This window comes from Chiloscyllium plagiosum, unplaced genomic scaffold, assembly GCF_037043375.1.
Source record: "Chiloscyllium plagiosum isolate Xiang-an unplaced genomic scaffold, Cpla_swu_hap1 HiC_scaffold_24, whole genome shotgun sequence".
Lineage (NCBI taxonomy): Eukaryota > Metazoa > Chordata > Chondrichthyes > Orectolobiformes > Hemiscylliidae > Chiloscyllium > Chiloscyllium plagiosum.
The window spans coordinates 31,189,432-31,201,784 of NW_028270162.1; the positions used below are offsets into that span (position 1 = coordinate 31,189,432).

Here is a 12,353-nt window from a genome sequence, read left to right on the forward strand (position 1 = left end):
AGCCACAGAAACCAGAAAGTCCTGTGATAAGTTAACTATTCCAGGATTGGTTGCTTTGCAAGAAGAAAATCAGGCACTATTTCCCCTCTTGATTACAATCCATCTGACCTGAAGAAAAAGCATGCATTTTTAAACCAGTGCCATTCAGATATGGGAGTATACTACAGCAACAGTCAAGTCCCTCGTGAGAGGAGAGATTTAGAAACCAAAATGATGTTCAATTGAAACAGTTCCATGTGTTTACACATTTAAGTTTCACATTTGTACACGAACAGAAAATTGTTTCACTTTGTTTGAATAAATAATTTACTTATAAAACAGTATGTGCTGTCAAGTTAATTACTGAGAATGTTCTGTAAAAGTCACAGACTAAATGAACTGAACCAAAGCTATTGTAAATACAGTTTAGACACCATTGCTTCCAAATTTACTCATATGGAGTAAATGTCATATGGAGATAGAACTAAAACCTGTGCTGTCAGATTTTGATCTGATCCTTGCTCAGTAGTTCTTGTTTTTATCAATTGAGATTCTTTTGAGGACATGATTCAAAGTCCAGCGACACTATCATTTTATAATCAGGGACTTGTAACCTTTGATGGCAGGTGAAATGTTCATTTCCACTGGATCTCTAAATAACATTGACATCTTTTTATATTTTAATAAAACCTATCCCTTCCTAAATCTGGAAGTTGTCATTTTGTTTTCTGAAAATGTATTTACAAGATTTAAAACATTTATGTAAATATGATATTCAAATGTTTTGTAGGGAACATTCAGTGCAGATATTTCTTCCAGATGTATTAAAGGGCTGATGTAAATTCAGAGACGCAGAGGAACACTAACAGTTACCTAGTTCCTAACAAGTAATGTTGCACCAGGGTGTTTGGATGTCAATAAAAAAAAATTGTGATGCAGTGTGTCCTCAGGGGCACATCTGTCTGAATTGTCTTGGCCTAAGTTCTCAATGTGTGTAACAAAAATGAGAACGTGAGTTTGGCATAGCAGCTCTAACAGGATACTTTTTTTTGGTGGGGGCTAAAGAGATGTGTGGAAAATAGTCCTTGATGTTATGCATTTGATTTTATTTTTGACGTGGAATGGGAGACTTTAAAAAAGCTGTCTTTTCGTCTGTCAGGTAACTGCTGCATCAAATTAACTGCAGTTAAAATTGAAATGCACCAGATGTTTAATAAGACACATTCACAAAGACTGTTAATTATAATTAGACTTGCTGCTATGATGTCATAATGAAAGCAGTCTATTTTTTAAAAACTTTCTTACACTCTTTCATTGGGCGTTTGCTCATTCCTGGCAAAAACACAAGCCACACCTTCTGTGTCAAATTGGGCATAAATTATTCTTTATTTTAAATTTGCAGGTACATACTTTAATATATTCATGCACAAGTTAAACGTGGATATATAGGATTTGCTTCAGTTTAACTCCAGGATCCTGAATAATTAAGAGAAAGGCAAGTAGTGAAGAATGCATTTATTGTTGAAAGATTTACGTCAAAATCTTCTGTGTCCAAATATCCTAATTCTTGGATTTGATGTCTGTTTCCAGTTATAGAGACATTATCATAGAGACGTATAGCACAGAATCAGACCCTTCAGTCCAACTCGTTCATGCCGACCAGATATCCCAACCCAATCTAGTCCCACCTGCCAGTACACGGCCCATATCCCTCCAAACCCTTCCTATTCATATACCCATCCAGATGCCTTTGAAATGTTGCAATTGTACCAGCCTCCTCCACTTCCTCTGGCAGCTCACTCCATACACGTACACTCACTCTGTGTGAAAATGTTGCCCCTTAGGTCTCTTTTATATCTTTCCCCTCTCACCATAAATCTATGCCCTTTAGTTCTGGACTCCCCGACCCCAGGGAAAAGACTTTGTCTATTTATCCTATCCATGCCCCTCATGATTTTATAATCATCTATAAGGTCACCCTCAGCCTCTGACACTCCAGGGAAAACAGCCCCAGCCTATTCAACCTTTCCCAATAGATCAAATCCTCCAACCCTGGCAACATCCTATCATTTTATAGTCCAACAGGAAGGAGACCAGACTATGCAATATTCCAACAGTGCCCTAACCAATGTCCTGAGCTGCTGCAACATGACCTCCCAATTCCTGTACTCAATACTCTGACCAATAAAGGAAACCATACCAAACTCTTCCTTCACTATCCTATCTATCTGCGACTCCACTTGCAAGGAGCTATGAACCTGCACTCCAAGGTTTCTTTGATCAGCAACACCTCCTAGGACCTTAACCATTAAGTGTATAAGTCCTGCTAAGATTAGCTTTCCCAAAATGCAGCACCTCTCATTTATCTAAATTAAACTCCATCTGCTATTCCTCAGCCCATTGGCCCATCTGATCAAGATTCCTTTGTAATCTGAGGTAACCTTCTTCATGTTGTACATGAACAGAAAATTGTTTCACTTTGTTTTAATAAATAGTTTACTTATAAAACAGTATGTGCTGTCAAGTTAATTACTGAGAATGTTCTGTAAAAGTCACAGACTAAATGAACTGAACCATAGCTATTGTAAATGCACTTTAGACACCATTGCTTCCAAATTTCCAAATCCACTACACTTCCAACTTTGGTGTCATCTGCAAACTTACTAACTACACCTCCTTATGCTCACCTCCAAATCATTTATATAAATGACAAAAAGTAGTGGACTCAGCACCGATCCTTGGGGCACTCCACTGGTCACAGGTCTCCAGTCTGAAAAACAACCCTCCACCACCACCCTCTGTCTTCTACCTTTTGAGCCAGTTCTGTATCAAATGGCTAGTTCTCCCTGTATTCTATGAGATCTAACCTTGCAAACCAGTCTCCCATGGGGAACCTTGTTGAATGCCTTACTGAAGTCCATATGGATGCCCTCATCAATCCTCTTTGTTACTTTTTTGAAAAACTCAATCAAGTTTGTGAGACATGATTTCCCACACACAAATCCATATTGACTATCCCTAATCAGTCCTTGCCTTTCCAAATACATGTACATCCTATCCCTCCTGATTCCCTCCAACAACTTGCCCACTACCCACATCAGGCTCACCGATTTATAGTTCCCTGGGCTTGTCCTTGCCACTTTTTAAAAATAGTGGCACCACGTTAGCCAACCTCCAGTCTTCTGGCACCTCACCTGTGACTATCAATTATACAATTATCTCAGTAAGAGACCCAGCAGTCACTTCCCTTACTTCCCATAGAATTAGAGGGTACACCTGATCAAGTTATTATGCTTTAATTTTCATTTTCCTTAAAAGGTTTTGTTCTGTTTTGTGGTGATGTATAGGTCTGTTAGTGCACTGAACATTTATGAGTTTCAGGACATAAAGATTTTCTGACCAGAAGTAGAACTTTCAAGCTTCTGCACTACAATAGAAATTTTGGCCTTTTTATCGGCCGTAGCTAAGATGTGGAATCTAGAGAATGGAAAGGTAACAGTGACCATATTTAACAGCCCAGGTAAGAAAATTGAGTATAATGAAATATCTTTTTATGTAATTTACATTTTTTAAAACAACTAGGAACATACCTTCTGAAATATTTTAAAAATACACCAATCTATGGCAAGACATTAGGTACTATGTGAATGGTTTTATGTCTTGGATCTCTGTAACGTGTTTGCATTTTAACCCAGACCTATTTAATTATCTGATCTCAAATGGGAAAAGCTGGAATTTGTTGTCCATGCTTAAGCTGACCCTAGATTAAAAGTTAAACAAATATTCAATTTGTATAATAAAGTGGAGCTGCTTGCTTACTTAATTAAGACTGTATTATTGAGGACGAGTGTCACTTCTGAGTCTGCCCAGATAAAATTAGCATGTTTCCACCCCTGTTGAACCTTTAGTGAATCAGTTGATTTTTATACAGTCTGTCTGTCTTCATGGTAATATATTTTAGGGCGAAACCTGAAGCTATCAAGTTTTGAATCTGAAAAGAACAAGTTAATTAGAAAAGATGCTGCCTGAACTGCTGTGCTCTTCCAGCACCACTAATCCAGAATCTGGTTTCCAGCATCTGCAGTCATTGTTTTTACCTAATTAGAAAAGACAGACAAGAGCATTTCAGAGAACGAAGTAACTCTGAAGAATTAAACTGCATTTATTTCAGTGCAAGGGGACTTGCAGGTAAGGCTGATTAACTCAGGACATGTTTGGGAACAAGGGATTGGGATGTCATAGCTATTACAGGAACTTGGCTGAGAGTTGGGCAGGACTGGCAACTCAGTGTTCCGGGTTTCAGATGCTTTCGGGAGACTGGAAAGGAAGGCAAAAGGCAGGGGTGGTATTTTTAATTTAAGGAAAACATTACTGCTGTAACTAGAGACAATATTTCTGAATAAGTGTACAGTGAAAATTTATGGATTGAAATTAGAAGTAAGAAAGGGATAATCACTTTAATGGGATTGTACTATTAACCCCCACCCAATAGTCAGGAAAATTGTGGAGCAGATATGTAGAGAGATCTTAGAATACATGTAAGCATAATGTTGTAATGGTAGGTGATTTTAATTTTGCAAACATTGACTGAGTTACCATAGTGTTAAATGTTTGGATGATGAAGAATTTATTAACTTTATTTTTAAGAAAATTTTCTTCATCAATATATGAATCTTCCTACTAGAGAAGGAGCAAACTAGATCTTCTATTGGGTAATAAGACAGGACAAGTGACTGAAGTGATAGGGAACACTTTGGGTCTAGTGATCGTAATTCTATTTGCTTTAAAAGACTTGTGGAAAAGGATGAGATTACCATAGCAGTTAAAGGTTTTAGTTGGAGTAAAGCAAATTTTAATGGGATGAGCCAAGAACTTTCAGAAGTTTATTTGGAGTAGACTGTTCACAGGTAAAGAGACATCTGATGTGGGAGGCTTTCAAAAGCATGGTAACGAGAATTCAGGGTCATATATTTCTGTTAGGGTAAAAGGCAAAGCTGATATGATTAGAGAACAATGCTTGAATAAAGACTATTGAAGTTCTAGGCAAGAATAAAAAAAACTTATTAGATGTAGACAACTGGGTTCAAATGTATCTCTTGAACACTATAGAGGCATTCTTAAGAGTGAGATCAGGAAAGAAAAGAGACCATATGAGAGAGCATCGGCAGATAAGGTTAAGGATAATCCAAAGAGATTCTACAAGCACATTAAGAGCAACTAAAGAGCGAGTAGGGCACCTTATAACCTTGAAGATGGGAGAGATATTAAATGAATATTTTCAGTTTTTATTATGGAGAAAGAAATGGAGGCTAGAGAATGCAGGGAGATAATTTTGATTTTTGGAAACTGTTCACATTACAAAAGAGGAAGTGCTGGAGGTTTTAGAAAATATAAAAGTGGGTAAGTTTCTGGGACCTGATGTACTGTATACCAGGATATTTGTTGGAAGTCGGGGAAGAAAAAGCCCCTTGCAGAAATACGTGTGTCACCTAACTATGGGTGAAGTGCCGGATGACTGGAGTGTCTAATGTTGTATCTTTGTTTAAGAAGGGATGTAAAGGAGAAGTCTGTGAACTACACCTTAGTCTGAATTTGGTAATACGCAAATTGTTGGAGGTGATTCTGAATGATGGAATTTATATGCACTTGGAAAGACAAGGAATGATTGGGTGTAGTCAGCATAGTTTTGTACGAGGGCAATTGTGTCTCAAACACCTGATTTGAGGTTTCTTTTGAGGAAGTAACCAAGAAAATTGAGAGCAGAAAGGTAGATATTACGAGCTCTAAGGAGAGGCTGAGCAAAATTAGGTTGTTTTCTCTGACATGGCAGAGGCTGAGGACAGACCTGATAGAAGTTTACAAAGTTATGAGAGGCGTATATCAGAATCTTTTTCCCAGGGCTGAAATGTCTAATACTAGAGGGCATGCATTTTAAAGTAAGAGTAGGAAAGTTCAAAGCATTGATGTACAGAAAAATCTTGGGGTCCGAGTGATAGCTCCCTGAAAGTGGCAACACCAGTAAATAGGGTAAGATTTTTTTAGTTGTAGGTGTCTGGATTGTGCTGCCAGGGGTAGTTGTAGAGACAGCTACGATAACGTTGTTTAAAATGCTTTTCGACTGGAAGGATATGGACCATGGGCGTGCAGAAGGGATTGACTTAATTTGGTGTCATGTTCGGCACAACATCATGGGCTGAGGGGCATTTTCTTGTGCTGTACTGTTTTGTGTTCTATGTAGCCAGGCTGGGTTGTACAGGGTGTTGGTGAGGCCTCTTCTGGAGTACTGTGTCCAGTTCTGATCACCTTGTTATAAGAAAAATATTATTAAGCTGGTGAGGGTTCAGAGATTTAACAGAATGTTCAGGAGTGGAGATTTTTGCATGAAGAAAAGCTGAATAGACTGGGACTTTTTTCGCCAGCATGTAGAAGGTTGAGAGTTAACCTTTTTTATATAGGGGTTTACAAAATCATGAGGGGTTTAAATAATGTGAATGGCAGATGTCTTTTCCCTAGAGTGTGGGATTTCAAGACGAGGGGGCATATTTTTAAGGTGAGAGGCGAAAGATTTTAAAGACATGGGGACATTTTATTAAACAGTGGCTTGTGTGTGGAATGAACTTACTGAGGAAGTGATGGATACAGGTACAATTAATTTTTAAAGCACATTTAGCTAAGTACATTAATAAGAAATGTTTGGAAGTTTATGGGCTAAGCTCAGGCAGATAAGACCAGTTTAGTTTGGGATTTTGGCCAGCTCAGACTGAAGGGTCTGTTTCTGAGCTGTATCTGACTCTACCAGAGTTAGAAAATTAAATTTTTGCACTGTTCTATTGTGAATTTTGAACTTGTGATTTTTATTTTTGTTGCTGTCACTATTCTGCGTTCGTAACCATTTAGAAATCTTTCTAATACCTACAAGGTGGCCCTTGTTAAGTTTGGGCTGTCTGGTAGTTTGAACAGACAAATCCTTTCAATTTGGTAGGAAACTTGTCATCCCGGTTTTCCCCCCCTCAGTCAAAGCAAAACAGTTAGTATAGTTTTACTTCCTCCATCTTTATTCTGGGCCCTGGAGGGAGATAGAACGATCGCCCATGTGCACAGAGACATGAGTTTTCGGTCTTCTCTGGAATAGCAGTTTCTTAATTAATTATATAGTCATTTTACAGGGAGGAGCATTCAGATAGGGCAACCTACATATTGATTGGGTGACCATTACAATCAGCGAGTGACAATAGTAAAGATTAAGTCATCTGTTGTTCTGCAATGGATGTTCTTAACCTTTTACTGGCTTCACATAATGAATACTTTTCACCTTGTTAACAACTCACATACTGAATTCTTCCAATATTGTTAAATGGCTCTACATAATGAATGCTTTTCCACCTTATTAATATATTACCCTTGCCTCCACCACCCCATTGTTAACTGCAAGTTTTATTTGATCGGAATCATGCTCAGCTGAATCTCTTGTTTCACAAAACTCAAAATTTAACTCTTTCCCTACCTGCTCATAGCCATACACATTCTCAAACTAACACTCATCAAGGCCATTGGCCAATGAATATAGCAGAAGACCTTTCTTTCCTTCAAAGCAGAGTAACTTTATTGTAATATTTTAGACAGCCATATTTCAAGTGTGCCTTTCTTAACAATATCAATATCAATAACAATATCTTGACTGTGAGTAACAAAAGTGAAGTGACCAACTCAGTAAATAAAAATAAACATAGATGACATGATATCACCAAAGAAAGCTAAATCGGTGTAGGGCTTGCATTATACAGCACATGGAACTATTGTCTGCTAAAGGTATACATTGAATAACCTACTTGGTATGTTTCTGTATTAAAAGCCAACTTATTCAGTGATCAACTCTCTTGAATGTTATTACACTAATTGCCAGATCCCTTGACAAATTGTGTTGTACAGTAAGAATAATAATGAAATGATCTGTAGAAATGTTTACACAAATTCACTTTAATGTTAGTAAAACTTGTGCCAGAATTTTAAATTTCTGAATTAGTCAATTTGTATTGTTTGTGACATAATGATTCTTTTTTCAAAGAGTGTATAATATTGCAACAAAGGACTTGCAGCTATGAAATTCAGAACAATGTGTTAATTCTTCAGTATCCCATGTTGTAAACAACTCCTTTTTTTCACAAGCAAGTAATATTTGCTGTGTTCATATTTCTCTCAATTTGCACTAAAGTTGTTATTCAATACACAAGTCACCAAAGTTTTTGGGTGAAGATTTGTAGTTCGGGTGCTCGTTGTTGTGGTTCTGTTCGCCGAGCTGGAAATTTTTGTTGCAAACGTTTCGTCCCCTGTCTAGGTGACATCCTCCGTGCTTGGGAGCCTCCTGTGAAGCGCTTCTGTGGTGATTCCTCCAGCATTTATTGTGGCCTGTCCCTGCCGCTTCCGGTTGTCAGTTTCAGCTGTCCGCTGTAGTGGCCGGTATATTGGGTCCAGGTCGATGTGTTTGTTGATGGAGTTTGTGGATGAGTGCCAAGCTTCTAGGAATTCCCTGGCTGTTCTTTGTTTCGCTTGCCCTATAATGGTAGTGTTGTCCCAGTCGAATTCATGTTGCTTGTCGTCTGCGTGTATGGCTACTAAGGATAGCTGGTCGTGGCATTTCGTGTCTAATTGATGTTCATGAATGCGGATCGTTAGCTGTCTTCCTGTTTGTCCTATGTAGCGTTTTGTGTAGTCCTTGCGAGGGATTTTGTACACTACATTAGTTTTGCTCATGCTGGGTATCGGGTCCTTCGTTCTGGTGAGTTGTTGTCTGAAGTTGCATCAAGACACTATTCAAAAGGGCCACAACACACTGCAGCACACCAGAACTGCAAAAAGAGGAAGAGGAACACCTGTACAAGGTATTCGCCAAAAACGGATACCCGCGCAATTTCATCAACAGATGCCTAAGAGAAAGACAACAGAACGAGAACATGCCGCAACCCAAAGGACTAGCCACACTACCATACATCAGGAGTATTTCAGAGCAGCCAGACTAGTGCGACCACTAGGACTTATAACAGCACACAAACCAACAGCCACCCTCAGACAACAACTCACTAGGACAAAGGACCCGATACCCAGCATGAGCAAAACTAATGTAGTGTACAAAATCCCATGCAAGGACTGCACAAAACACAGATGACAAGCAACATGAATTCGACTGGGACAACACGACGGGCAAGCCAAACATAGAACAGCCAGGGAATTCCTAGAAGCATGGCACTCATCCACAAACTCCATCAAGAAACACATCGACCTGGACCCAGTATACCGGCCACTACAGCGGACAGCTGAAACTGACAACCGGAAGCGGCAGGGACAGGCCACAATAAATGCCGGAGGAAACACCACAGAAGCGCTTCACAGGAGGCTCCCAAGCACAGAGGATGTCACCTAGACAGGGGACGAAACGTTTGCAACAAAAATTTCCAGCTCGGCAAACAGAACCACAACAAACACAAGCCACCAGCTACAAATTGCTAATTGGAAATGGCCAATTAATGTTTTTAATTAGTAATAGGCATTTGTTATTAGGAATGTGATATCGACTCATGTGCACAGGTTTATTTTTGTGTGTACATCAACCTCTTTTTGTGCATTTGTTGGTAAAATAATAAAAATATTGTGCAAGTCCACTTTATTTGGCTATTGTGTATAAATTATTGGTGTGTAGACTGGCTGCAAACATCTGATTTCAGTACAATGGTAAAACTGGCAACTGTTTATGGAGTGGACCTGTCGTCATGGCCAGCTTAAACAATCAAAGTCAGTGCTCCAGGCCAGAAGGCAAACTGAACAAAGAACTGACTTCTTCAATAAGGCCTTCATACTAATAGGAATTGCCATAGATGGAAAGCAGTGTTTGGAATGGCATGTCTCATGTGAGTTCACATTTTCATCAAGCACTCTGAAGTAAACAAAACCTACAAGTTGAAATTCTTCCTAGAATTCCCCACATTTGTAACACTATAAAATCTTTTTGCATTGAATGGTTGAGGTTTTTTGATTAGTTAAATTTACCTTGCATGTATTTATTAGTTTTTTTTAAACTAAAGCTAGTCCATGTGGTAACAATGTTGCCCTAGCTTCACCTGTGGTTAGTACATGATTTTCTGTTGGACAACAATGCTCTCAAGAAAAATATCATTCCTTTACAAAATATACTCAAATGATAGTAATTCCCTCCCTGCACTCTGAAACAAAAAAAAATTAGTTTTATGCCATTCAGATTATCATTTTTGCAGTTTGATAAGGGATTAGTGTTTTGTAATGACTAAGACATTTCTCCAGTACTTCCTGAAGAAGGGCTAATGCCCGAAACGTCGATTCTCCTGTTCCCTAGATGCTGCCTGACCTGCTGCGCTTCTCCAGCAACACATTTCCATCTCTGATCTCCAGCATCTGCAGACCTCATTTTCTCTCCAGTACTTTAGTTTGGTTAACCTCCAGGAGATAAAATCAGCGAGCATGTCACAACTCCCTCAAGAGTCAAGTCTAAACTGGACAGATGGTGGGTGTTGGTTAGCTCAGTTAGCTGGACAGCTGGTTTATGATACTAACTGTGTGGAATCCATTCCACACTGGCTGAAGTTACCATGAAGGATTCTCCTGCTCGGCCTCTCCCCTCAACTAAGTGTGGTGACCCTCTGATTTATACCACTACCAGTTGGAAAGAATGATTCCCTCTCACTATCTTCCATTAGAAAGCAGTAAAACAAAACGTGAAACTGGCAATATGCTTTACATTGAGGTTTGGTGGAGTTAGAGCAAAACCCGATATTTCAATCCAACGCATGTGAATGTTTAAATATTTGAACATCTTACTTTATCAGAGTTGCAGATTAAAGCTAACCTCTTATCTTAGTAAGGGTTCTTTTAAAACTTGTCGTCATTATTACACTTATTTCACTAAAAAGGCAGTTGAGGTGACGAGGTCGTTAGGTGGGGGAGAAAAGTACCAAGATATTATTTGCGTCTTACATGTTTTTATTCACATTTTTCAGCTATTTTATTCATTTTGTCCTTGAATCTTAACATAAACATGAAGTTATGGTCCATGCACCAGATTTTGCTAAACAACTGTTTAGATGATGGGTGGTTAAACTCTGTTCCTTTTTGGCTTTAAATACTAAAACGTTGCAGTTATATTTTCATCATGGTGATTTTTTTTTCAAAAAACGTTTTGTTTTGCCCATGAATTAACGTGTAGAGTGTATCATTTTATTTGTCTTTTCTAGGAAACACACAAAGTATATAGACAAAAGCTTGATGAACTTTCGAGCCTTCAAATTATCTGCAGCAACTCGATAAGTAAACAAAAAAGAAGAATAAAAGATCTTGCGTGCAATCTCCGAAGGTAAGCAAACTAATGATAACCATGTGGAGGTACTCTTAAATGCTCTTTTGTAAAGAAATTGTGATATGCATTTTATTTTAATGGAAAATCAGACTTAATTGTGAAAATAAATCAGTTGAGCAACTCTAGCTGCTTTCATATCCTAATTTCTAAAAGTTGCTGGTCAATTTATGTTGCTGTGCCACTTGCTTCATAGGACATCAGCATCTCACCCTTGCCTCCCTGTTAATTTTAAGAACTTTCTGAATTTCCACATCACTTGTTGCAGCTAATTTAGTAGACAATTCAAGTCTGGCAATCGAGTGTAAGCACCTTTTTTAACAATAAGATCATTGTTAACATAATCATCCATCTTAACTGCAGTGTTTCACAATGTATTCATCTGGACTTTTTTTAAACTTTTGGACTAATCTCTTCCAATCTGCAAATATGTGGTCATAGTTTAATAGCTTTTTGACATAGCTACTAATAAGGTCTCACTCTCTGAATCACAGCATGGTTAAATTGGCTCCTTTTAAAATAAATATATTTTGGCTGGGGAAATTGACCCTTTTTTAGACTGACTGACTGACTGACTGACTGACTGACTGACTGACTGACTTTGCAACCAACCACAGGAGAAGTTGAATAAAAAAGGGAGCCAATTGATCCCTTCTGATCTAGAAGCATAACCATTTGGGGATATCCGAACCAAACTTTTCTGAAGTTGGGAACCCTTCCCTGGGGCCAGCATCTGAAAATGCAAATTAGCACCAAATCTTGAATGTTTCCAGATAGACTGAAAGTTCATTTGTCTTTAATTGAAAAGATCAGTATTTGACATTGTTGCTTGAGTGCTTAACTATGGGGAATAGAAATTTGTTTTTTCCATTTTGGATAATGGAGGTATACCTCTTTCCAAGCACCACTTCCCCTTGGCTGCCATGACCTACATCGCAGCCAAAGCCTGGAGGAGAATTGGCAGAGATCTTCTGGACATAACGAGGGTGGGAGCAGA

General features: G+C 38.5%; 1 protein-coding gene across 4 annotated transcripts in view; it reads left to right on the top strand.

The window, feature by feature from the left end:
• The window catches only part of LOC122562676 (transmembrane protein 120B), a 66,791-nt gene that overhangs the window by 2,084 nt on the left and 52,354 nt on the right, over positions 1-12,353 (top strand). For 2 of the 4 annotated variants that reach the window (XM_088000047.1, XM_043715739.2), the window contains exon 2: positions 11,238-11,356. In XM_088000047.1, coding sequence (XP_087856173.1) covers positions 11,238-11,356 — 119 coding nt within the window. Of the gene's footprint in view, positions 1-3,133; positions 3,500-9,460; positions 9,882-11,237; positions 11,357-12,353 lie in introns of those variants that run through there. The other 2 variants (XM_088000045.1, XM_088000046.1) reach the window with 2 other exon arrangements.